This window comes from Ursus maritimus, unplaced genomic scaffold (assembly GCF_017311325.1).
Source record: "Ursus maritimus isolate PB19 unplaced genomic scaffold, ASM1731132v1 scaffold_26, whole genome shotgun sequence".
Classification (NCBI taxonomy): domain Eukaryota; kingdom Metazoa; phylum Chordata; class Mammalia; order Carnivora; family Ursidae; genus Ursus; species Ursus maritimus.
This window is the reverse complement of record NW_024425119.1, coordinates 6796033-6823587: the sequence shown is the minus strand read 5'-3', so window position 1 is coordinate 6823587 and position 27555 is coordinate 6796033. Positions and strand designations below refer to the sequence as shown.

Sequence of the window (27555 nt, the reverse complement as noted above, 5' to 3'; positions counted from 1 at the left end):
TCTTCATGGATTTCTCCTAATTATAATTTTCAGTGACTGCATGATCATCCATCCTATCGATTTTGGAATCACAGTTTATGTCCATAATCCTTATTACAAGTAACTTTGTAATGCACATTTTTATGTATGGAACTTTTGTCTTCTATTGAATTTATATTTCCTAGGATACGTTCCTATGATTAACTCTCAGAATTACTGCATCAAGAAAAGCAAACATTGTGTGCGTGAGCATGCGTGAATATGTGTGTCTTACACATCTTGCTGTGTTGCTTTCTGAAGGTTTGCTCTGGGCCTGGGGTGACAGTGGTCTCAGGACCAGGGTCATGAAATGAGTCGACCTTCTGTTTTCTTGGTGTCTCCAGGTACAACATCCAGGACAAGGACACCTTCTTTGATAATGCCACCCGCAGCCGCATTGTAAGTACGCAGGTCAACCAGGGGTGGTGGGCTGTGGGAGTGGGGCGAAGGCTGGGTACCCAGAGTGGCAGGCGTTTTCCTGCTCTCCCTGCTACCTCCCCTTGTCATTTGCTTGGTGTTGCCTAGCAACCGAGAGGCGTGTACAGGAGCTTTGGGATCTTTCCTTGCAAAAGGCATAGCAAGCCACTGCCCTCACTCACAGGTTGAGAGAAGTGCCTTCTCTTTAGGATTCTCCACCTAGGCCCGTCTTGGAATCACAAAAACGGGAAATGTGACAGTTGGTGGGGACATTCAGCTAATCAGGTGATCCCACCCCCCTTGCTTTACAGTTGGGGAAACCGAGGCTGTGAGAAGCAATCAATGGATTAAAAAAATTCATACAGATCATTAGTGTCTGACTGAGGACCATCGCTGAGCTACTGTGTTTCTTTTCCTCTCAGAGGAGTTTTGTGCATTTATATCATAGGGGATGCTGGAACGAGCCAGTTTGTCCAAGAATAAAATTACCAGCCCATTCAATAGAAAGCCAAAATTCATGACTGTAGCTGTTCCTCTACATTTTTTTTTCCCTTTGAAATCAAGTTTTTGAGTTTTGCAGGATGATTGATTCTGATGAAAATCTGTATATGGCCTGTGCCCTTGTGGCCCCTGTCTGAGTTGTGGCCTGTCTCCATTCTCTGGTCCGTTTATTCTCTCTCCGCCTAGAGAGCATTCAGTCTAAGGACAGAGGAGAAAACGGGGGGCCCAAAGAATGCTGCACACTTATTCATGCCACAGTGGGAACATGGCAGTGTGTTTCCATTGATTCCTAGGGAAGAACTTAAGTTTCCACAGAGGAGGAGTGAGGATTAGATATCTAGAAGGACTTGCAAGTCAGTAGGGTGATAAGGATGAAGAAAAGACAGGTGATTAGAGGAAGCTACAGAACATTTCCAGGGCACGCTGAAAACATGGCCTCGACTCTTCGCTTGGGCAAGGAAACACCTCAGGTCCCTTAGCCTCGTGTTTTAGGAAGATTTAAAACGGGCACACGATTTCATCATCCTATAGAAAAAGGCATACACTTCCTGTTTTTTTGGTTGATGCTATTACAAGCTGTTTAAACTCCCTGTGGCTTGGGTCTCATGTCTATGGGGGGAGTTATAGGGTGTTGTGGAGATTACCAAATAATTGCAAAGTGCTTGTAAAATAGTACAATGCCATATAAATGCTGTTCCTAATTATTATTGCTGTTGAATTACTGCAGGGTATTATAAGTGAATTAAACATTCTTGGGCCCCATACTGCTGGAAGCTATTTATTTCCACTCCCTCTAGGTCTATGCCTGGAAGATGGGAGTGTGAATGATGATGGAGGAGCACACTTCTCTCATTCAGCTCTCGTTCTGGAAGCTTCTCCCTTTCTCTGGTCCATCCCACATAGTGAGAAGGGGGAGAAAAGAGCCTTAGAGTTTTGTCTTGGGGTCTACTCTGCCCTGGACTTTTGTCCTGAGGACCTTGTTCACAACTGAAAATGTCATCACCATGTCCCTTCCTTGTGGGTGACTAAGCACCCTAACTATTTGTCCCAGAGCAGACTGCCTTGCTGGGCATCTCTTTATAGCCTGGTGCAGGCTTGGGACCCATTGGAAGGCACTAATAGGCCAGCAGGTTTACTTGTGTCCCTGTTTCCTCTGCAGGGAGGACTCAGCTGCCCTCCCTTACAGGTGAGAGACAGTCCTCTACAAGCCTCATGTCCAGGGCTTTGTTGGCTGGTTGAGGCATGACGTGGCCATTAAGCTGGCGGCCTGCCGTGTGCCCCGGGAGTGCTCTGAGCTGTGGAGTCCTGAGGAATTGTCTGACTGGGGAGACAAGATGAGGACTTAGGGAAAAGCCAGAGAAATAATAGTAACAATGAGCAAGATGTAGGTGGCCCTTTTTTAGTTTGCCAAGCACGTTCATGGTTTCTTAAAGTAGCTCTGCGAGTCAGCTCCATTACAGAGAAGGCCATGGACCAGCAGGGTTCATGGAGAGCTTGCTCAGGACCCTTGGCTAGGAGCCAGCCCTGGAGGCAGATTTGGTGGCCTCCTTGTCCTGAGCTTTCTCCAGCGTGGCACGACTCAGGGAGAGGACAGTCTCGTCTTCCCCTTCCCTGACAGGCTGGCCCAGGCACTTCCTCCCTAGCCCTCCAGAGGCATGTGGGTCTGGGCTCCCTGCTGTGTTTTCCTTACCTCCTGTAACTGTAGTCAATTTATAGCCTTTCTTTATTTTTTCAGGGTGGGGCCAAGGGGGGAGTGTGTGTGAGGGGCTTAGATTCTTTGTTTCCTCAAAGCAGTCAAGTTTGAATACGTTTGACAGGCCGGGCACGAGCTTGGCACATGCTTGGTTTCCGCCTCCCTGGAAGCAGGTCCAGCTGCCTGGTCCACTGCCCACCCCCTCGTGTGATGACACACACGGTCACGGTGCTCACAGCCCTGCTGTTGTCCGTTTTAGGTGCACGAGATCCTGAAGCGCACAGCCTGTTCTCGAGCCAACAACACGATGGGTAAGGACCTGCTCCCCTGCCCCTGGGCCCAGGGGTGCTGATGCGCTGCCCAGGCGGCCAGAGCTGTCCTTTCAGCGGCTCCCTGTAGGGGGCAGTGTCGGGCAGCAAAGAACAAAACAAACAAACGCCCCCCCCACAGAGGAGAGGAGGCTGCTTTCACTCAGGGCTGGAAGTCCTGCTTGCTCTCCAGGAGAAGCAGCGCCCCATTTCTTGGGGGCCGGGTGCTCTCAGATTGTTGTAACTTCTCCCAGACCTTCATCCCTGTCTCCACAGTCTCTGAAAGTGCTTAATAATCACCCAAACATGGCAAGTGTTGTTTATTTACTTCTTTTTTAAGAAGAAAGGTATCTCACAGGCCCTTTAGTGCAGGTTCCTCCTTTCTCTGTGAGAGAGCTGGCCTCCCACAGGGTGAGTGACTTGTCCGAGGCCACACGTTAGTCAGAACGTGGCTCCGGAGTTCAGCATTCCTCTCACGGGAATGTGGCTGAATCTGTTCCCCTGGGGCTTTGTTTTTGAAATTTGAGGATACTAGTCTTTGCAGCAGGAGTGTCAGCATTTGGGGGCCCATACGGCAGACCAACTGATGTTGGCGGACTTTACAGAAGACACACATAATGGCTGAGGTAAACACGGGCGCTTATAAGCTCAAGCACGTGGCCTTTCTACAGGAACCACTCCACAGGACGAGCGATTGCCAAAGGTGCTACCATCACTCAGAATTTCGTTGAGAGGAATTCCTTCAGAATACACTCTGGGGTGGCAAATCTTTGGCTTTTGAGGCAACTTTGAGTTACAAAGTGTCCAAAGTCATTGAGAGGCAAGTCTAGTGAATTATGTAGTCCCTCAAGCCAAAGAATAATAACAGTGCTACTGATAATAATGGCTAATATTGGAGAGTTGGAGGGCGGGCTCATAAGCTGCCACACTACCAAGAAAATGGTACTGAAGAAGGAACCAGAAAGGGTTTTATATAGTGATAGTGCTTTTAGTGTAGGAGAGAACTTTTCACGGGGGTGAAATATGTATGACTGTTTGCTTTCATGTATTCATCTTGCTACAGAATTACAAATAACACTCCAATTTTTAAAAGTTAAGTCTTCTGTGTGATGTTATTTGCCTGGACCATGGTGCTGATGAGGCCAGGGCATGAATGAGGGAGGTTAATTAATTAGCCCAGCTCGATTCTGTGGAACAGATTGAAGCCCTCACTTGGAGCAGCCATTTGTCCTTGGTTATAAGGACAACCAGAGGAGTCAAGAGATCTTAGAATGTATTTTATATTTTCTCATGGCTTCTATCAGAATTCCTGAATTTCCCTCACTTCTTGACCAGTTCTTTCCTCAGTTCCATTAATCTGCCTTTTATCATGTCACACCATCCCCAATTGGACCAAACCTGCACCCTCAGATGTCATAGGTGACTTCCTACTTCCCACATTTCATAGTCTTTTCCTTAGTCTTCATCTTTCTTAACCTCCTACATCTTTCCAAATCTTCTATACCATTCTCCATCTTCTGAGAGCTGATATCCAGGGAGGTGCTACTGCTCTGCTAATCTGCTGCCGTTCTGTTTCTGCCTCATGGACCACACTTTCTTTGGTTCTTCTTTCTCCTAGATTTCAGATCTTTTCTTCCCCATATTCCCATGGCCTCCTTACTTTCTCTCTATACAGATGACTAGCAACCATGGATTTCTTTTTTTTTTTTTTTTTTTTTTAGGATTTATTTATTTGAAAGAGAGAGAGAACATGAGAGAGTGTGCTTGGGGGGGAGGGGCAGAGGAAGAGGGAGGGAGAGAATCTCAAGTAGACTCCCTGCCGAGTGCGGAGCCTGCTGCTGGTTGGATCCCACAACCCTGAGATCATGACCTAGCCTAAACCAAGAGTCAAACGCTTAACTGACTGAGCCACCCAGGCGACCCTGGCAACCATGTGTTTCTATTTCCCTCTTTTCTCACCAATTCCAGCCCCATGTTTCCAACTGCCAGATGGATACCTCCGCTGATATGTTCATCAGAACCTTAAAATCACTGTATCATGTGTCCATTTCTGTTGGATTCCCTCTGTCTCCCACTTCTCTTCCTGTTGACCTGACCACGGTCTTCTCTTTGTTTGCTCACATAGTTCCCTTCACCTGAATGTCCTCCCTCCATCTCCCCCATGCCCCTCCCAGACCAGACATGGCTGTCTCACAGGTTCTCCCAATGTCCTCTCCTTGGCATTCCCACCAAACTCCATGTCTTTCTTGATGATCTCTATGTCCGTGGCTTAGACTCCCAAACAGTCCTTGAGGTATGTCTGAATCATCTTTGATGCCCCAGTGCACCTAGCTGTCTCTTTCACATTCTACTCTGTCAGTTTGGTTCAGTGAATTAATTAAATATGCCTAGCCTGTTAGCCCACGCAGTTGCTGGTAATTGTGTCCATGGACAAATGGCTTAACTTCTCTGCAGCTCAGTTTCCCTTAATGTCAAGTGGGGATAATAACATCTATCTTGCAGAGTTTTTGAGAAGGTTAAGTACAGAACTGTTTGTTTTGTAAACTGGAAAATCCTTAAAAACTGAAGTTTATTTTGAGAGACAGTCTCTTGGTTGTTGAAAGGCCTTAGGGACCCTCTGCTTTACAACTGAAGGTTTTTTTTCCTTTGAGGATCTGAGTTTTTTGGTGATGTCTCAAATCAAACATCTTAAGAATTTTGTTGCTGTTGAGTAGCTTTCAAAAATTTCTTCCTTTTTTGACATTCAGAAAACATTTATTGAGCACCTTCTGTGTATCAAGTGATGTTATAGAAACGGAGAGATGCCAAGATGAATTTGACCTAATTTCTAGTCTTGAGGGGCTCTTAGTCTTGCCATGCAGACAGACATGTAAACAAATAATTATGAGATAATCTGCTAGGTACAACTATAGAGACATGTCCAGAGTGCAGAGGGAACACAGAGGTGGAAGTAATTAACTTCTCTGTATGTGTCTAAGTATCAAGATAAATTATCTAATATTCACTTTGTAGCTCAGGAGAAAGTTGGCATGTCAGTAATTCTACAAACGGGGACAGAGAGGACACATGACTTGTTCCCAGGTCACATACTGAATCACAGTGTCAGAATTGGGTCTAGAACTTGGGTTTCTTTGCTCCAAATCCTATTTTCACTCCCTTTGGGATGCTGTGAACAAGGGGCGGAATTAGGTTGAGTCTTTAAAGTCTGTTACTGCAGAAGCAATAGTGATCTGGCCACCAATTTATAGGCGCTTGAATAGTAAGGGAGAGCCTACCTTCTTTTGATATGCGTTGAGCCTGAGGTCAACACCAAGGTAGGATCTCGGCAGGGGCCTTGGCAGGGAAACATGGAGAAATGAGTTCAAGTTCTGTCTCCATTAAATTCAGTTAGATTTTAGTCGGCTGTGTTGTGTCCATTAGCCTCAGTTTTCCTGCACTTATAAAATGATGAAAAAAATGAAGGAAAACTGATGCTAGCACATCATAAAGCCTCTTCCTTAGTGCCATTCTAATGTAAGTTAAACCTTAAGTATGCGACTCATTGTACAATAAATTTTAAAACCCCATTGTTGATTTCTGTGCTTTAAAAGCATGGGCATTATATAAATCAAGTGAATGATGTTTTCTCTAGAGTCTCAGAACTAAATGCCTGACTGTACACTAGATATCTTCATGCAGGTGCTCTGAAAGAACATCAGCCACAGTGTAAACAGCAACAACAAAATAACAGATTTCCTTTTGGGGGGACAACACAGCTTCCATCCATGTACCCCGAACTTCAGTGAACTCTGGTTCTTAATTTCTAAAGCCAGGAACTATAACAAAGTGCTGTTGGGTTGATCTCGCGAACGTGTCTGAAATAGGTACAATTTGACTATTTACAGCCATTACCCTACTCTCCATCAGCTGCATTTTGTTTTCTACCTGAGTTTATTATCCCAACCACTAAAAGGTCTTCTTAGCCCCAGTTTTGCCCATTTTTAACCCATGCCATAACAGACAGCCTGTATGAGCTTTTTAAAATACAAATCTGATCATTGCACTGGTCTGCTTGAAATGGTAAAATAGATCCACATTTGGCTTAGATAAAATCCAAACCCCTTAATAGTTACATATTGTTATGGACTTAATGTTTGTGTCTCCCCCCAACCCCAAATCCATACGTTGAAGCCCTAACCCCCACCCAAAATTCTGTTAGTTCAACAGTAGCTGCCAATGAATTACTGGGTTTGTAACAAGGGACATATGACTGAAATTCTCTGATTCCCAGTGGAAGAGAACCCGGAGGCTGATGTTCAAGTTGTTTGTCTTCTGTCTAGGAAAGTCAAGTTCCCCCTAAGCTCTTTCGCCAATGTACCATCTTACTTAGAAGACCAGGAAAACAAGAATGTAATGACACTCAGAGGACTCAAGATAACATGGCCTTTTGAGCCATGGGGTAAATTTGATTTTATTGCCCTTCTCTCCGGTTTTATAGAGAAGCACAAATGGCTAGAATTGACTTAGATTCCTCCAGAGGATTGTTGCCTCATAAAAAGAAGAGAAAAAGGGAGAACAGGACAGTGCTTGGCATTGTTTTCCAAGGTATTTTTGTTGATCCTTCAGCCTGGGAATTACCTTTAATATTGTTATTGCTACGGCCAGTTTACAAAGCTTTATTCCCTTTGCCAGTGTACCCAGTTACGAAGGGAATTAGAAGATAGCAAAAATAAAAAGGATTAGAATCGAAGATGGAAAATACATGAAAGATAATAATAATTCAGAAACACCCCCATTTATTCAGTATTATCACTTTTTTTTTTGTTGTGGAAAATACATTTATTTGAGTGCCTACTTTTGCAAAGCATGAAACTGTATACAAGTTGCATGTGTGGAATTATTTATATTCCTGTCTTGTTCCACAAAATTTCTGAGGTGGCTTATAAGAAAAACAATAAAACAGCATAATATAAATAAATTAAGAAATAAGAACCAGGGAAAACACAAATTAAAATAGAATGTCAAAACTAGGGGGAAAAATAGAATACAAACATTCAAACCATAAGGCCCTGTAGTTCTTGTAGTGAGACTGCAAATTTGACCTTGAACCAAAGTGGAAGGGGAATATGGTTTAGTGGTTTAGCTCTTGATGTCCTCAGCAATGTCTTTTTGTACAGAAATTTTTCTGAAATCTCTCGTGCTATTCTCTGCTCTCTTATGTAGGATAGATCAAGGTACATTCTCTGTGTAGAAGCATATCTAACCTTTTTTGGATGATTCAGGATCATCACTAAGAACATAAGTTTTAAAATATTTCCTTAGGAATCATCCAAGTATTGTCAGGGTTGTTTGCCCCATGTGCTCTGATATCTTGAATTTTTGACCCTGGTAACCTCCCTGTCTGAATTCTGCTCTTTCAGTTTTGCTTTTCTGTCTGGGAGACGGAAGAACAAGCTTATGAGAATTCGGGGTAAAGGGAGAGAGAGAGAAAATGCACTGAGGGAGGGTCTGAAGGATTCTGCCGTGGTTGTGGTATGCAACATTAGGGAATGGGTTTTGTGAGATCTGGGTACTTTTTCTTTCTTCTGGGCTCTCTGTCGTGAGAACTGATATAAGCAGATAGGAGATCTCTGAACGCAGAAGGTATTACTGTAACCAGAATTATAAGGACCCCTTGCACAAGTGCACTTCTACACTCATTTCTCATGTGATCCTTGAAACCACCATGCAGAGTAGGGTCAGCAGAGGTTAACCAATTTCAGGGTGGAGATATGTACAGGCTGTCCGAGATCAGAGAGGTAGAGCCAGGTTTAGAACCCAGGTGTCCTGGCTCCTCTCCAGTGCTCTTTAAGTTAGTTGGTAAAATAAAATAAATTAATAAAGGGATGAGGTTTTCGGGGAAAGGTTTCTCAGAGAGGTGGGAGCTGAGGTCTTTTATTCAGCGGATATTTATTGAGCACCTACTATGTGTCATTCATATTCTAGAACTAAGGAATAGTGAATCAGCCAGACACAACAGACACAAATCCCTGCGCTTATGGGGCTTACATACGAGGTAACATTTGAGCAGAAGAGGCAGTAAGTCGCCATGTGGCTGTGTGGCCAGAGAGTTACACAAAAGGAGAGCAAATAATACAGAACACATGACAGAAGCCACTCCAGAGAATCAGGGTCCCCACAGGAACAAGTGACACAAAGTAGGATAATTTAAGGTGGGATTATTGAGAGACCATTTACAAAGGTGTGGACGGGGAGTTGGGGTTGCCTGGAATGAGCAGCAATAAAGGTGTTCCTAGCTGTAGATCTATGAGGTGAGAGAGAGGTTACAGGAACATGGATGGACAGAGAGAACACGGAGAGAAGCAGGTGGCTGTTTAGGGAGGAGGTCAGGGGGTCCCATCTCCCTCTGACCTGCCAAACCCAGTAGAAAGCCAGAAAGCAAGGGAGCCCATTCATGTCAGATAGAGAAGGGGAGAGAGTGTATCTAGAAGGAGCCAAAGGAATATAGGCACATACCCAACAAGGCTGGAGAAGCAGGTGGCATTTTAGCTCTGGGATGAAAAAATTGAGAACTGTAGGTCAGGTGACATTTCCTCTCTGGGCCCATTTCTTTCTCCCCTTGTAACATGAAGAAGGACCCCCCCCCCCCCGGTGTGCTTGAAGCTCCTAAGTCCAGCTCCAGCATTTCCTAGACTTGGATTCAAAGGAGCAACATGGTCTCCTTTCCATGGGCTCAGGGAGGGGACTGGCTTTCCTATAAATTCACCATGAGCAGGTCCTGGGTCATAGCTAGGACTTGAGTTGCACAATGTTTGTGGACCTCAAAGAGCATGGGAGTAGACAGTGGAATGGAAGATGAGGATTCAGGACCACTGGCTAGGGTGGTTGGGAACAAAGATTGCACTCCTACATCACTCCTTCGCCCGTGGCCGTGGGTGGCATTGTTCAGGTGTGGTTGCGCTCTGTTGGCATCTGAATCCCCTGGTGTGCCTCTGGAAGCCCTGGGTCTCCAGACCCCACGCTGGATTTGCTGAATCAGAATCTGCAGGAGCAGGGCTCCAAGGGCTGCAGTTTTAACGAGCTATCCAGATGATTCTTTAAAGTTAAATAAAGATGACTGCGGGCTGGCAGCCACTGGCTTCTTGACCTACTCACATATGGGAATGGAAAGAATGGTGCAGCGTGCTCTGTCCTCTGGGGATTTGGCCACTGGTTCTCTGAAATACCCAAAGATAACCAAGTTGTCTCTGTGAAGACCTTAATTGTTGCTAGTATTTTTCTAACATATGTCATATGGACATTTAGTGTTCAGTCTCTTTTTGTCCTAGCCAGCCGTAGGGCCCCTTGGATTTTCTGTCTCCTTTTTTTTTTTTTTTTTTCCTCCTTTGGTGGAAGGATGGGCAGGAGGGGAAAAGCAAGCATAAGAAGACAAAGAAAGGGTTACTGACCATCAAAAAGAATGGGTGGATTGGCATTTGGTAATGATCTAACTTTTAATTGTGAGGGTTTCTTCTGTAACCCAAGCTTTCCCTCTTATTTACCCGTGGAAGTGAGGGATTATGAACACACAGTGTTCAGAGACCGAATATATTTGAGAGTTTGGGTTCTGCACGGTGGTGGTAGCGTGTGAGCGATCTTGGCCCAGCGAAACTCGGCCTAGCCCCATGATGCCTCCTTAATTGATGTAATATAAGGTCCACTGTCACGGCCCTGCAAATTCACCCTGTCATGGAATGCCTCTCTAAAAATTGAAGCGTAATTAACATACAGTGTTATATTAGTTTCAGGTGTCCAACATCATGATTCAATGATTCTATACATTATCCAGCACTCACCACGATCAGTGTAGTCACCATCTGTCCCCATACAACGTGATTGCAATATCATTGACTCGATGCCTTTGAAGTGCACTTCACTGTGGAGAGAAACCCAAGCCCCCTTGACCACATCAGGGGGAGAGAGACACCTTTTCTACTTCTTTCGTGTGGAAGTTATTGCTGCCTCTTCATGGACAGAAAATTACAGATTGATGGAACTACATTTTCATAGACACTTTGGTGTCAGAGGCTTTCAACAAATGTATGCTTTGGGCATCTCTCCTCCCCACTCAGGAGACAATGTCTTAATTATTTTGACCGAAGCCAGACTGTGTTGTGTGTTGTAAACATCTGGTTTATCATTCATCCAGCTGAACTAGTTTATATTTTGTTAGAAGAAAAGGCTTGGGATTAAAGGCATTTAAGTAATTAAGCACACGTCAAGACAATTTGGTGATGGGTAAATATAGTCTCTGTTAAATGCACCGTCTGGGGCCTCTGGTTTAGATTTACGTCCGGCTGGAGTGTGGGGATGAAAGCAGAACGCCGGGCGGACTGGGCCCTGTTCTGGGGGGAATCAAAACCAAATGGGTTTTCAAGAGTTCACCACTCCTGTAAGTACCTGTCCCGCTGGCTGCAAGTTCCCTTTGAGTCCGGCCTGGAGGGACTAGCGCTGCAGTCCCTGTCATCCAGCAGCACTTGCAGATTTAATGAGGCTCTCTTTGAGAGGCTGACCATAAACTGTGCTTTGGTTGATCCTTTGTGTCCGGGAAACCAGAGACATCTTGGAGGCTAAAGGCTAGGCCTTGGGTTTTGTGTTCTGAGTGTGTGTTTTGGGGTACAGGTCCTGGTGCCTGAGGCCACCCTGCTCCGTTCCTTGACCCTGACCCTCTGGATGCCAGGGGACCGTGTTGCCAGGCCTGGCCGGGTCAGGCTGTGCAGAGCTGTGGTTGGCGCTGGGCAGAGGAGAAGCCTGAGCCTTTTCCTTTAGGGATTATAGTTCTAAGAGCAAGAGGTATGAAGAACCTAGTGTCTCAAAGGGACTGTAGGGATCAGTGGGGTGGTCCTTAGTGAGCTGTGCTGTGTTTGAGCTAGGCACTGCTTCTTTTTGTGGGGAGAGGGAAAGGACAGTGTCCTCTGTGCTTTCTCCTTCTTCCTGGCTCCCCTTCTGGGGGCAGTAGGATGAGCGGTCGGGTCTCTCTCTCTCTCTCTCTCCCTGGGTCTAGAGCAGAGAGGAAAGACTAGATGTGATCCTGAAGAAGAAAGCTTTGCCATTATGGCCAGATGGATGGGGCACGATGGAACCAATTAGCTCATTTTTTGCTGAAAAGAAAGGAAAAAGTTCAGAATTTCAGTTTTCAAAGCAGAGACTCTTTTTAAAAAAACGTTTGATTATTTTCTTCTTCTTTCAAACTGATTTCCATGCTTGTTTGGGGTTAGGATCTTGGTTTCTGAAGTCTGTGGGTGACCCAAGAGGCCAAAGCAATTCCCATTCTTGGGTGAAGTTGTAGATGAATAGTTATTTTCAGCTTGCCTTCCCCCGCATTCCTCCTCCTGTTATGTGCTGCTCCCTCCCTCTACAGCAACCGCTGATTGGGATCACCCGTGTGATGCCGTCCGGAAAAGAGGAGGTACAAACCTTCGAGGACAGAGGCACATTCCCTTAGAGCATTTTGGGGGCTCTGCTTATCTGGGTTGGGACAACTCAGGTTTGATGACCGGAATTGTGCTGGCCCGAAGACAAAGAACGTTTGGTTGGGCTTCTTCTCTAGGAAACAGACTAATCAACCAGAGTTTAAAGGTTCTTCATCAGCAGAGGTTGCCATAGAAAACTGGGGGAGTGAGGAAGATGGGTGCCTGTGATACATGGGAAGAGATACTGCAATAAGTTTAGCCAGGGGGCTGGTTACTCTCACCAGCCATTATCCCTTCTGTGTTCCCAGCAGTGAACTAGGTGCCGTGAGAGATACAGGTGAGGGGGGAATGCTCGCTGACCTTGGGTACCTTGTAAGCCTTCAGGGGACACATACAACATGGGCAGACAACATCCTACAAGGGAAGTGAGCTGTTTTAGGCACACTTTATTTGAGATGGAAGGTAGGGTATACAGATTTAGTCCTCCAGTGATTTGAGATCCTTCTGAGTCTCTGGCAGCAGGACCCATGAATTCAGGTCATCAGCTTATTGCTGTCAGACACTCAGCTACTGTGCTCAGTGCCCAGCAAAGCCGAGAACTCCACACCTGTTTAACTTTCTCCATGCAGTTTGGGAACTGTCTTCAGGGTACACATGGCTGCTGTGGCTACCATGGGTGTGAGTGCAGGGATTGGGGGTGGGTAGTGCGCAGGGTGCGGTCTAGTTTAGAGCTCGCCCCGCCTGTGATGCTACAGCGTCTATCCGCATCGACAGCCCTTTTGTAGCTTTGAGCCACACCCCAACCCCTCTCCTGACTCACGACTCCTCCCCTTGATTATTGTAGGGTGGCTTCGCATTGCTGTGGTTATGGCTCTTGAACTGATTAATGATGCTTAGAGTGAAATTGTAGTCTTGTGAGTAAGACAGATCTGCAGCTCATTCAGCCCCTGGGCACCCCTCCCCCATCCACACTCCCTTTACCCACCCTCTGCCCCCCTCCACCCCCCAAAGTTATTTCAGATGGTTTATGTTCATGCCAAGGAGGAAACTTAAAATCAGGAAAGGACTGGCCCCTTGGTGATGCTGTAGCTCTCAGCTCACTGGAAGAGTGGTCACTTCTGAGAGCGCCCCCTGCAGTCTCCCGAGGGCCTTTGCTTCTACGTGGGGCCCATGGTCGGTCTTCCTGGCATTCTGTGCCCTAGAAGTGAGGAGAAGAGGGGCAGGATTTGAGGAAGAGGAGGCTGTCGAGGGGAGAGGATTGTCTGAGAGCCTCTGCGGTCTCTGAGTATGTGGGTGGGGTATCGCTTGGGAAGGGGAGGTGGAAAACGTCTAGGTTTGTTATCCATCCTTGTTGTTTACCCAGAGCTGTGCAAATGCGGATTACTTAGCATTGGTACATGATACATGTTTCCCTCCAAAACCAATCTCCTTTCTTCTCATCTCACGACTGTCTGTAGTCTCTCTGGAAAAATGGTTCAGGGCAGAAAGTGTGTTTGAGACAAGGGAAGTCACCGTGTTCTAGAGCTCACCCCTCCTCCTCCCTCTCCATGATTATATGTGCATCCTCGCATGGTAGGGTCCTCGGTACTGGGGGTTGGCGGGATGTAATGTCTCCCGTATGGGAGCCAGTGACCCAGCACAGACTATCCTGGTCAGAACATACAGACCATTTTATAGTCTCTGAATAAAACTGTGAGTGAAAGAAGTAAACAACACTACCTCCGTGCGAGGCGGAAAGCTCTCTGTTGTGGCTGTGTTGGAGTTACAGGTACAGAGTCGTTTACTCATTGAGCGTATATTTAGTAGGGTCTGCTGTGTGCACGTGGTGTGAAATACTGTTGGGATTAAAACATGAATCTCTTATGTGGTTTTCAAACTTTGTGGCCTCAAGAACCCTTTGCACTTTTAAAAATTATTGAGAGTATCCAAAGGACTTTTGTTTAGGTGGGTCATATCAGTCAATATTTATTGTATTAGAAGTTAACCCTGAGAAAATTTTAAAGCACAAGGATGCAGAAGCACACATTCCATTAGCTGCCGGGGGACCGATGCCATCCCATTCACAAAACTCCACTCTGTGCTCATGAGAGAATAGGAGGGGAAAAAGCAAATCATGTCCTAGTGCTGTTATAAAATTAGTTTTGACCTTGTGAGTCTCCTGAAGGGGCCATGGGGATGCCCAGGGTTCGCCAGACTACATTTTGAGAACGACCGCTCTACCGCAGGGAGCTAATGGTCCAGGCAGACCAGCCACGGGCAGGGATAAACACTGCTCTGGGAAGGAACAGGGAGGCACCAGAAATGAGTTCCAGTAACATGTCATGGGATGCTCTGCCATATAATTTATTGATCCTAATGACAGTAATCTGTAGAGTCATTCCTGTGCTGTCACTGAACACAGTATCCTCTGATGGTGGCAGTGACGGAGAGTCTGTGGTGTTCCGGGGGCATGAGGACAGGGGGCATGTGAGGTTTGAGAGAGCACATTTGATCCTGGAACATGACTTTGTATTTGGGAAATACAAATATCGTTCTCATGCTAAGAACTAAAGCTCCACAGAAACTTCTAGATTGGGGGTGATGGAGGAGGAGGCAGCGAACCTCAGCTGGAGAGGTGGTGGGAGGTAATGTTTCCCGACAGACAGAGGTCAAGTCAAGAAACCCCTGCCCTATAATTACCTTTTTCATCTTCCCTTCTTCCACAGGCATTAACTCCCTGATAGCAAACAATATCTACGAGGCTGCCTACCCTCTTCATGACGTGAGTATCGTTTCCACCGCATGCTCCCTGTAATCTTTGAACGGTTCACACCACAGGTGACACAGTGGCTGAATGCATGCGAGGCGGGGCAGGAGGGAGTCACACTGCTCACCCTGGGCTGATTGTGGCCTCCTCCGAGCTGACAGTAATCTCAGAGACAACTGTCTCTCCGGGCATTGCCCCCATGGCAAGCTGGTTTGGGTGCGAGCGTTCCCCACGCTTCCTGCGGTGGTTTTGGGAGGTGGTATGAGAAGGCAGACGTGGCATGCAAGTGTTTGGAGGGAGGAGGGGTGGTGAAGGTGCATGGGCGGTGGTGGCAGGAGCTTAAAGGCCCAGGTAACACACATCCTGGGTGGTCAGACCCCGACACGACCGAAAATGATCTTTTATATGTGATCGTTTTGTGTGGGTGTAGAATTCCTCGTCCTTAATAGGCAAATACATAGTTAAGTGTCAGGTCTGTTTTTTAAAATAGATTTGAACATTTCTGAAGCAAATCTCTCAAAATTCCTTATGCTTTTGTTTGGTTAAGCAGAGAAAACAGACTGTAAGTAAAGCTTTCCTTGATGGGGGGTCGTGTTAGAAACATCCCGTAATACAGGGCAGAGACATTCTTCAAGAGGCTTCGTGAAGAACTTAACTGGCCCACGAACGAAATGCCCTCTCGGTGGCTTTGCGCACTGGTTGGTCACTTCCCTCGCATGTGTCACACGGTTATGCCAAATCAGGCTGCGTTGTGGGGGGGGGGGGGGCTCCCTGAGTGCCTGAAGGAAGTTCCAGATGACAGTCTCTCCCCACTGATAGCCTTGCTGTGGGCATATATGATGTGACGTGCTGCCACCTGTGGACGGGGGAGTGTGCCGTGGCCTGGGGTGATTCAGGCGGTATGCTGGGCACGTGCTCTGCCATCGCCTTTGCTCTGAGAGGCACGGGCTGATCACGTGGAGCGGAGGGGAGCATCTTGGTGTGAGAAGCTGTCCACAGGAAGCGCTGCAAGTGTTGCTGCCTAACAACGCGGGATATTGGCTCCTTACCATGGCGTGCCTTTGACTTTCCTCAAAAGGGGAATGAGAGAAAGGGATGACGCCAGAGAATAGAAAAGAAAATCCTTTCTCTGGTTTTGATAATTCCCTTGGCTTTATGCAGCAGCGTTCCTTTCTCTCTCACAGGGTGAATACGACAGCCCAGGGGATGACACAAATGACAGAAAGGTAAGCCGGCCCTGGGCTGCATGCAGCGCTGGGGGGGGAGGGGTGCGGGGGGGTGCTGTGGGTCGGTGTGGAACTAGCCCCAAACATCTTGAAAGTTCTATTTACCGCTTTAGTATTTTCAGCAGTTCTTCCACAGCTCCCTGCCCTCCAGGCGTTGGAAATGAGGGGGCCATTTCTGGTCATCAACATGACAGTGTGTGTCAGGGGTGCTGCTGGCTTTTAGTGCTCACCATCTTGAGGTCTGTCCAGCCTCGATGACCAGGGGGGCCTCAGCTGAGAAACAGTGAGAGTCCAAATTCTGTAATTTCTAGGTGGGGAGACTGAGACACAGAAAGAGTGAGCACCTTGCCCATGGTGACACTGCCACAGTGAACAGAGGGGAGGCTTGGAACACCTCTGACTCCCAAAGCCAGTGTCCCTGTTAAAAATGTATTATTATTCATGCCATTGTGGGGTTTCTTTGGGGGAGTGTCATTTTTAACTTCTTCTTCTTACCCTCGAGGCAGACAAGTGGGGTATAGCCATTCTCAAGTTAGAGCTGAGAAATCTGAGGGAGAGGGAGGCTCAGTCGTATGCTCCTGGCAGCTGGGAATCAGAGGTTACAGTTAGGGGAGGGAAAGGTTCTTTGGAAGGACCCCTCCTGTGCCAGTCGCAGCACCTACCCATACGGTTCTCTCCCGGCCCTCCACCCAGATCCCGGTTATTCTGCAGGGTGCGCCACCCTCCCCTGCCTTGCATGGCGCTCTAAGGATCGCCTGCCTCTTTAATGGGGACTGCCCCATCAGGCTGACAACCCCTCATGCCATCCTCCCACCCGGCTTCCCCCAGCCCTCAGCAACTCTGGCGAGCAGAGGAGGGAGGGCAGGGGCTGGAGGGCTGAGGAATTGAAGCCCGAGGAGTACCCTCCCACCCCGCCCCAGCTCTGTTGTCTGGAAAATTATTCATCCCCCAAGTTGCCTTTTGAGCAGCCTTCTTTTTATCCTGCCTATTAGTCCCTGTTATGAAGTGTTAAGTATTAAAAACATAAAAGGTCTTTTCCAGAAATACTGCTGTGATTGCTTACACATGTCCCCTCTCTGCCTGCCCAGGGACTGTGCTGTAGTATTGCGATGTCTCAACCTCATCTGTTTTCTATCTGATGCTAATAGTCTCGGTGTTTAATTTCCTGAAAAGTCCCGGATCAGAGTTAAAGGGAAAGGAGGAAGCGTTTCTCTTCACATCTCACCTGGCTCACCCCAGCCGTTTTCTGTCCTCCCACTCTCTCATTTCATGTTCCTCCCCTTTAAAGAACGATCACCACCACTGCCCACCTAAGAATCCTCCTGCTGAGTGGGTGGTGACCCAGCCCGGCAAGGTGGAACAGTTTACAGAACATTCCAGAGACCAGGAACACGCAGTAACTGCTGGGAGAAATCAGCCAGACCTCAGTTATCTGCACAGAGGCAGAGGGAAGCACATTGTAGACCCATCTGAAATATATGTTTATTTGTCTTTCGAATGATGTTGTGTTATTATTAACAACACAATCTTGTAACAAAAATTTTTCCTCTCAGGACATGTTTTGTTTTTGTCCAATAGAATTATTCCCAGTGCACAGCCGAACTGGCAGAATGGGTAGAAGCTGGGAGGCAGGGAGAGACCAGCTCGGATGGAGCTGTGCCTTGGTGGATATTTCCCAAAGGTGATGTCAAAAGTCAGACAGCTATCTTTGAAAGACAGGAGGCCACTTTCTTGTGTCTTTGCCTGAGTTTGCTGGCCAGCTCTTATTTTCCCCTGCCAGGGTCATGGTTAGGGAAATAGGCTTTGCTGGGATGGGGTAGGAGAATCTGTGAGAGAGGGAAAGCTTTTTTTTTTTTCCCCCTGTCCATTTGGGTTAGAAAACTGATTCCCAGCAAGGTGGGGAGATGGTTCCAATGGCTGTAAACGATTGTCAAGTCAGGACGAAAACCCTGGTGTCCAAAGCCCAGCCAGCACTGTATAGCCAGGTACTCAGTGTCTTATGTATGGCAAGGGGAATTCTCAGTACCATGCTGGCCTTGTTCCTGCAGTTCTGGTGGTATATGGGTTGGGCCTAAAAGGATCCTCAAGAAAGAGTCCAAACTTCTGAATACATGCAGCGTATTGATTCGTTTTAATTGCATTATAATAGTCTACTGTTCTTGGAGAGGGCTGCAGGAAGGATTTTGGTTGGGTGCCAGGGAGAATCCTCACATCTGTTGCTGGAGGGCGTGAAGAAGGGTTGGGAGCTGCAGTGGGATCGCCCCTCTGGGGGCCTGTAGAGGTGACTTGCAAGGGCATCCCAAGCTGCCCGTCTTGCCAGTACCTAGACGTTCTCCTTGACTCTTCCCTGCAATTTGTGCCTCTTCCCCTGATCTCCCTGAGGCCCGGGCTCCTCGTGGGCAGATCCCAGGAAAGCCCGGAGGCCCCTGAGAATGCAGACTTCTTCCCTTCCAGCTTCCTATTGCAGTTGTACAGTCTTGATGACTCAGCTCCAGCTAGGGGCTGGAAGTCTCTCTCTCCCTGTTCCTGGACGGTAATTAACAAGACGCACCCTGCCTCTGGAGAACAGGGGTTTTCCGCCTTTCTAGAAAGCAGGGCAGCAGGAAGCGGGAGCAGTGTGGGTGTGGATGGGTCCCCCTTGCTGCCAGCAGCCACTTAATTCCACGTCAGCCAGACCTGCCTGGTTTTCTCAAGCATCCCAGGGAAGTGACCGTAAGCGTCTTCGGAGGGCTGCCCGAGCCCCGCCAGCTCCCTGCAGCTTCCTCCCCCACATAGAGGGGAGTCCAGGGCACATCACTGGACTGCGATTTTCTTTAGCAGTTTTTAAACCCTGCGTCTTGGATTTTCCAGCTTTTGCAGGTAATTGTCTTCTCTAATGTATGGTTATAAAAGTGACCCCATGAAAAGGTGTGTGAAGAGAGTCAATTCTATTTTTCTGACCAGAAAGGTACTTTTGTCCTGGTTTTCACTTGAGGATTGATTTTCCCCTCCCGCACTCATTTTGCTAATGGAGGAGGCCTAGAGAGTTGAAGTGACGTGCCCACAATTCAAACAGGTCATTGCAGGATCTGGGAGTAGGATTCCCTTCCCTTACATTCAGTTCACCCTGTCCTGTCACCACCTCTCAGTTGGCTGTAGCTGGCACCTTTCTTCCTGTTAGGGGTCTGGCTCTCTGAGGAGCCTGAGGCCTTCGAGCGAGTCAGGAGTCTCAAACCTCTTGCCACTCTCTGGCATTGCAAATGGTTTGAACAGTTAGGTTCCTTTATGGTTTCATGAAATACTTAAACCAACTGACCCACTGTCAAATGTGATCCCGAGGAAGCCGACTGGCTGCTTGAATGCTCCAATCCATCAGGCAGGGTGGTCCCCGGGCATCATGGCTTCCTGCCGTAGAGGTCTGGGGTCAGGCTGACATGTCTGGAATTACACCCAGGGACTGTCTGTTGAGAGGGAGCAGCAGACCTTCCCTAATCTATTCGCAGGCTTGGACAGTCATGAAGAGGACATTGGTGTAGCTCTGAGGGAGAAAGTGGATTTGCTAAAAGCTGCATTAGAAGGATCTCGATACTGCCCACGTAAAGGGATTGTTACAAGATGCTGTGGATGTCTTCCTGCACTCTGCTCTGCCATCTAATGCCCGTGGGGCAGAGACTCCAGAGCATGCCTCCTTCCAGCCGGCCTGCTAGTCTGTTCTGGGACCCTGCAGCCTGGGCTTTAGCATGACCCACTTGGTCTCTAAGTACATGTGAGTGAACACTTGTAGAGATGGGGAAGGGCCGACCGTGCTCCCCACCCCTGCAGGGAGGCATGTGCCAGCTGGGCAGAGCCATGTGGGCATTTGGCCCGAACTGCTGGGTCACTCCCAGGTTTGGGGCTCTGTAGCTGCAGCTCCCTGTGATGTCCTCTGTTTCCACCCAGCCCAGCTGCACTGACCCCACACAGCTCTTTTGGCCCATCCTCATCCATAGCCACAAACCAAATCTAGCTTTGTGCTCAGAGGGCACTACACTGAGAAAGGGACCTCCAGAGGTTTCTTACAGCACACCCAGGATCCCAGCAGGGGTGAGGCTGGTGAGCGTGCTTCCAGTCTGAGCCTGAGCCGACTGTGCCGTACTGGTTCTTGGAGCATGTTTAGTTTTTCCTTCCAGGGCTGTGGCAGATAGGTGCTCTCCAGGCTCAGGTTGTGGCTCGATACCTGACTCGGAGAGGAATCCTCTCTGGAGGTCAGAGCCTAGGAAGGCAGGCAGTGACGGCCCAGAGCCCTCAGGGGAGTCCTTGCCTGTACCTCCTGACGCACGCTGGCCTCCCTTTGGGCCACAAATGATGTCACTGTGACAGCCAGGTGCTGGTGAGCGCAGGGATTGCGCTAGGGGAGGGAATAAAGACTCAGGGCACCAGAAGCACTGAGGTGAAGGGGAGGAGCAGATTTAATGAGAACAGTAAGATTCGGTTAGGAGCCACCTGCCTGGAGGGAGCGGCATCCGGACTCGTGGATTCGCATCTTCCTCTGCCAGTCAGGCCCTGAGTGACCCCTTGTGTCCGGGTTTCCTCCTTCGCAGGCGGTGCTACCTGTGGCTGCAGGTTCTCTATCAGGGTCCATGTGGTTTCGGGTTCTGTTTCGCCATTGTTGGGAGACACTATGACAATAAAAGAAGTCTAAACACCTTAAGGTGGAATGCCAGTTCTTATGTCAGTTTATGAAACCAATCATGTCTTTAAAGGGCCTTAGGTGGAAAGGGTGACCTCTTGATGTTCAGCTGGATATCCAGAATACCTAGTTAGGGCAGGTTCTCCTGGACAGAATTCCTTGCGAATTCCATGTGATGGGTAAGGAGACTAGAGAACATAACAAGATAGCCAGTGTATTGCAAACTTGTCGATTCTAGACACATAATTTGATTGCATGCTCATATCTCTTCAGCATGGATATCTAGATGACGTCTAATTCCCTCATTTCCATGCGGATAATCTGTGCAGCTCGCCGGCCAAGAGTTTGAAACAGAAATGCGGGGTGCCGCAGGAGGGACACCTGGGTTTTGTCCGCAAGCTTGCTCTGCTCAAGTTGCTGCGCAGACATCACAAGATAGCACGCCTCGACGTGTGGGTGCATTATTGCTCCCTTAACTTCTAGAATGTGTTCCACTCAGGTTGCCCCCACGCTGCCACGGAAGCCACTCTTGTCAAGGTCACGAGTGACCTTAGAGTCACCAAATCTGGAGCTCACTTCTCCATTCTCACCTGACCTGACCCATCAGCTGGGCATTTTTGTCTTTTGGAAACCAGTCGTCCCTTCGCTTCCGGGACACCACACATTTCTAGCCCTTCGCATCGCTGGCTGCTCTCCCAACTTCTTTGCAGCTCATCATCTCCCTGGTCTCCGAATGTCGCCGCACTGGGGCCCCACTGTCACGCCTCTTCTTTACCTGTTTCCTCTCCCTTGGTGGTTGCATCCATAGCTTCATGACCTTATAAATCATCTCCTGTCGGACACCTCCCAAATTTACATCTTTGTAAATTTAGGAGGTAGACGCCCCTTTGAAAACGCAGACGCTTGCACCCAGTTGCTTACTCAGTAGCCCCACGGGGATGCCTACAGGACACCTCAAGTTAGTGCATCCCAGAGTGAACTCCTGGTCCTGTCCTTCCTCACCTGCTGTTCCACTGCACATGAGGTCACCATTTACCCAGCGTCTCAGAACAGGTTCTCCATCTCACCCCATGTCCAATCCAACACTAAATCTTACTCTGCCTTTAAAACATTAGCGGAACCACCCACTTCTCATTACTCCCCCCACCGCCTCCGTGGAAAAGGCCGCCTTCCTCTCTCCTGGACCACTACAGGGACCCCGGCTCCCATGCTAGCTCTCAGTCTCTCCTGCACATGGCAGCTGGCGTGAGCGATCTAAGGCCAAGGCGGATCGTCTCTCCTCACCGCTGCACATCTCCCCCTGGCTTCCTTCAGAGTGCAAAGGGTCTAGCGTGGCCCGCGAGCTCGCAAGTGATCTGCCACCCCAGTACCTTTTGATGTTTTCTCCGAGTAGTCGCCTCACACTCACACTGCCCGGGCCACACGGCTTCCCTATTTCCCCCAGGACGTACCACATGCACGTTCCTCAGGGCCTTTGCACAGGAAGAGCGTTCTTCTGCCGGGCGCGTGCCCTCACTTCCTTCGGGTCTCAGCTCCGACGTCACCTCAGAGCGGCCTTCCCTTGCCATCTGTCTGAAATAGCACCCTACCCAACTCCCCTGCCCTTAGTGTTCTACTTCCTTGCCTTGATTGAACTTTCTGCGTGGCATTTATAAATCTCGTATGTTGTCATGTTTCTATTTGTCTCCACACGTCAGGGCATAAGCTCTACAGCAGCAATGACTTTGGTTTACAGCTGTCTCCAGCGTCTGGCACGTAGTAGATGCTCAATAATAAACCCTTGCTTAATGAGTGAACGAAGGAGCACCAGGCTTGTTTTGCTGGCCTAAGCAAGGCAAGGGAGTGCAGAAGGTGGGGTTATGATCGGCAGGTGCAGCAGGCGCTGGCCTGGAGTGTGATGAAGGTCACCTTTATTACGTGGGGAAGGGAAGTCAGCCTCTGTAGCCTCCCGCCTTTGGATACCTTCCTTGTGGTTGTCTTGTGAGAATTTTCCTAGAAGCTGGGCTTTGGGGATTCAATTTTGACTTGCCGGGGTGGTAGTGGGGGATAAAATTCTGACTTGCTAAGGTGAACAACAACAAAAAAAGGTGAGTGGTGGCCCCCCCCACCCCTAATCTGTTTCCCTCTTCTTTTTTAGCTGCTGTATCAAGAGTGGGCACGCTATGGAGTGTTCTATAAGTTTCAACCTATTGACCTCATCCGGTAAGATGTGAGGGGCACTCTTGGGAGGACCCTGGAGCTGCACATTCTGAAAGATACCCGTCAACCCTCTTAACCCCTGGTGGTCTATTGGCCAAGCAGAGAGACCTGCTTTTCTGAGCTGTGATTGTCCCGCTTTATGTCTGATGCATGGGGAAGCAGCTCAGGGACAGGGAGGGGGATGGGGTCTGTGTGGGGCAGCAGATAATGTAATGGATACACCATGACTAACGTCTTGAGGTCTTCAGCACTGTGATCTCTCTTTCCCTGCCTGCTCTTCTGTGTGTGTGTGTGTGTGTATGTGTGTGTGTGTATGAATGCAGTAGTCACTCTTCTATATTGTCCTTCACATTTATCCTGGGGAAGGACGGGGTGAAGCAGATCCTCAGGTTATAACAAAGTGGCCATGGTGTTGACCAAAAATAGGGAAGACATGGCAAATCACACAAGGAATAAGCTGGCTGGTCTGAGTGGACATGTCAGCTTTTTATGGTTTCTTCACATTCGAAGGGAGAAGAGACAGGTTCTGGGAATCCCTCCCTTCAGTGCTGCCCCTCAAATGATGTCCTGGTACCTTGGGAGTTTCCCTAGCTTCTACTGAACATTGGCGAAAGTCCTTTGAGAGAACTTACTAGAATGTAGATCTGACTAGCCTAAAGTGGGTTGAGGGCTCTCGCAGCTCAGGGGGCTCGTTGAGTCCAGCTTCTTCCCAGCTGGAATGTTGGGGGGCAACACTGTGAGGTGGGAAAACACTGAGCTGAGAGTGGAGACCGGGTCCACCACCACAGTGGGCTGTTGCTTCTTTGGGGAAGCTGTATTCTCTCCGTGGTCTTCAGGATCCTGGTTATCACCTATTGGGAAAAAATAAGGGGGGGGGGTGCTGAACTGAGGCATCTGGGAGGAAATTTGGTGTCACATACTCGTTTGGGAAAGATGGGGACTTTTGGCCCCATGACTGACATAATGGCCTCACTGCCACATAGTCACTTGTGCTTCTTAGAATGAGCTAATTAATCAGCTGGTAAACACAGAGAGTGTTCCTGGCTAATTGCCCTGGGCTTGGATTGTGAGAGGGGCAGCAGCCAGAGGGATTGTGTCCAGAGGGAGGAATTCCAGCTTCTTCTTGGAAGAAGAAAGCAGCCTGGGGGCCGCAGTTTGGGTAGGTTCACCGCCCACACAGAGATAGGACGGCCCTCCCAGGGAACTGGGAGCTTGGTTGGACGTCTCTTGACAGCAGGTGTTTGTTCCAGCTGAAGACCGTTAACTGAAGTGCTGGGGTCGCGGAGCAGGGCCACGGGGTGCCTGTGACTGAGGCTTCTTCACCCCGCGCCTCCCATTCCCAGGCCGCCTTGTATGAAGCACGGGCCACCTAGACTGTTCTCTGGGCCACACCAAGGCTGTTTCCTCCATGCTTGGTGGGCTTTGATCTTTCTGTCTGCATCCCAAGTGGCCACCCACTTGTCGCCTGTTTTCTCCAACTACTCGTTCGTTTTTTAAAAAAATATTATTAAAAAATAAGAATTCTCCCTACCAGAGAGCCTTGTCTTTTCCCCAGAGACTTCAGGTGACTGGCCGCCAGCTAAGTGGGAAATGGCTCCAATGTGCACTCAGTTTTGGCCACCAAAGCAGCCTCACCTGCAGGGGAAGAATTGCCTTTGGAGCAGAGCCCCGCTCTGGGGCCTGGCGGTTCCTGAGGACACAGAGCTCAAATCTGTCTAGACGGGGCATGGTGTGCTGCAGAGCTGGAGGCTGTCCACTGCTCCTCACACATCAGATGGCTCAGGGAGCTCCCACAGCCCCTGGGTGAGGCCAGCGGCTTGGCTGGTTTGGGTGGGAGGGGGGAAGGCTGGAGCCTCAGGCATCTCTCTGAGGCTGGCTGGAGGGGAAGGGAAGGGGACACTGGGTAGTGGCATGGGGGGTCTTGGGGGGCTGCTGTCTACCCAGTGCTATAAGAAACTCCCTGACCTCAAGGAGCTGCTGGAAGGAGAAAGTGACAGTAGTGGGGAGAGAGGGAAGGGCAGAGGCACGAGGGGCAAGCAGAGACAAGTAAGTAAGAGCAGGTTGCTGGAGGGTTCATGAAGAGAAAAGAGGGTGCAGGGTGTGAGGAATGGCTACCACACTCAGCGGGTACCACCTGAAACTGTCAAAGCCACCTCCTTCTTCCTCTTGTCGGCTGCCCTCTTTCTCACTTCCCAATGCCCGCTCTGACACCAGGTTCTGAGGGTGCTTTTCAGTGCCCTTTCTCTCCAGCGGCTTCTCCATCTCTCCTGCCGCCACCTGTCGGGACCCACCCGGCCTGCAGAGCCCCCACCCGTGGCTGCCTTCCCTGAGCCATCACTGGCCCCCACACTGTGTCAGTGCTGTTCCATTGCTACTTACTAATGTGAACTGTACCCTCTGTGCTTCATGTAGAAATTATACCCGTATGTTGGTGCTGAAAGATTGCAGAAGCAGGGGAGTCTTATATAAGTTAGAAATGATAATTCGTACAAAGCTTACAAGAGGTATTCCTGCCTGTGTCCTTGGACAATCAGCTCCTGATTTTCAGCATGGAGCTTCTATTCCTCCTGTGGCTCCCCAGTGCTCCTTTCTTATGCCAACCATTTGGAACATTCTAAAGCATTGAGCAGTTGAGAACTCAGTGGGGGTGGGAGAACCGTTTGCATTTTGAAAGCCCCAGGACTGTCTTTCCCCTTCCACAGGCCTTCAAGCCTAAACTGGCAGTTTGGACTTTGAGGCTCCTTTCCCAGGTGTTGGAAATGGACAGAGGGGATGCAAGACACCCGTGCACCCCCCACCCCTGCCTCCTGCTGCTGTACCTTCATTCATGCCCAGCAGGCTGCACTGTGAGACTGCTGATAGGTGTCTCCCAGCCCAGCAGGGCTGTCCAATCCTGGATCCTAGCTTTGCTCTAGAAAGCTCGGGTGGGGCCTGTAGGCCTGAGCTGACTGTAAGTGTGTGTGTGTGTGTGTGTGTGTGTGTGTGTGTGTGTAAGTGTTGCCTGGAAAGTTCCCCAGGGAGGCAGCCAGCAGGGATGCCACTCACAGTAGCTCTCTCTGGGAACTTGCAGCCAGCAGCGCTTGTGCCCTGGCAGAAACACGGCTTGTGACCAAGACAATGGCTGAAATGATGCCTTCCCTGGAAGGAAACGACTCTTCTGGTCCCTTAGGAGCCATAAGAGGGTCCTTGCTGCCAGAAAAGTAGATTTTTGCCTATACTGCTCTGGGTTAACTCCCCAACATCCCAGGAGGGAAACAGCCTTTATTTTCTGGGGAACCTGGGGGCCTGGGGCCTTTTGGATTTGTACAGGTCTGATCCACTCTTAATCAGGGCCACGAACTGTCTTTTCACTACAATTCGTGTCTGCTCGCAGGCTGGTTTTCTTAGCTAGAAAGTTTTGGTATGGATGAGGTAAAGCAGTAGGCTTTCACTCCTAGCTATGTTGAAGCTGGTCTACAAAAATGTTGTTTTCAGCCCCGGCCAATGCCTGCATAGGATGGTGGGAGGAAAAGAGGGGTCCAGCCGTCTCCTAAGCTTAGTGTGATGGCAGCCCATTGGCTCTGGGGAGTTCACCAAGGGGATGATGCCCAGACAGCTGAGTATTCACCAGTCCAAATCAGGGTTACCGTCTGGAGAGGAGTGATTGATCGGCTCTCCCTCATTCCCGCCCCCTCTCAGGAATGCCCACTTCATGAGTGAGGCTTCCTAAAAATTGGGCCCTGGACAGGAAACCCATCCATGTGGCAGCTCCAGGGTTCTCTTAGCAATGTCCTGGCTTGAAGCCTTCAGATTCAAACACTTCCACAGTGACTCAAGTTTCTATGGGGTCGTCCTGATCGCAGAAGCCTTTCTTTGGGCCTCATCTGTGGTGAGACAGTGGCCCTGTGCCCCTGCCTTGCTACGTACACATCTCTGTCATTGTAGAATCCCAACTCTCTCCAGCCCCGCCTGTCTGCAGGCCGGGCATCACGGGAGTTGCCTTTCCCTCCTCCCATGCCAGGCAGAGGTCCTCGTCCTTGCCAGAGTTCTCCAGGACAGCCGCTGAGAAGGCTGTGTGATTTAATTCATCCCTCTTGGTCTCTGGGCCCCACTCTACCCTTCTGAAATGTGACCCATCCAAATCCCTCCAGAAGGAAGACAGAGGAAGCCACATTCTTTCTTAGGAGGCTTCTCAGCAGGCCAGGCTCAGGAAGGACCGGCTGCAGCTGGTTTGGGGGAGGGAATGCAGAGGAAAAAATGTTGATCAACCCGTGATTAATTATTTCCTGAGCCCTGCTGCCTCCTCCTTGATCCTTCTCTGGGATTTATAAAGGCGGTTCAGTCCAGCGCGGTAAGCATTCACTGATGCTTACAGTGAGCAAGTCTCTG

General features: G+C 49.0%; 1 protein-coding gene across 1 annotated transcript in view; it reads left to right on the top strand.

Moving 5' to 3' along the window:
- Positions 1–27555, top strand: part of ANO2 (anoctamin 2) — a 318709-nt gene that overhangs the window by 81843 nt on the left and 209311 nt on the right. Inside the window, exons 8-12 of the mRNA XM_040642600.1 lie at positions 363–417; positions 2889–2940; positions 15074–15129; positions 16299–16340; positions 23126–23190. Of these exons, the coding sequence (XP_040498534.1) occupies positions 363–417; positions 2889–2940; positions 15074–15129; positions 16299–16340; positions 23126–23190 (270 nt within the window). The remainder of the gene's footprint in view (positions 1–362; positions 418–2888; positions 2941–15073; positions 15130–16298; positions 16341–23125; positions 23191–27555) is intronic.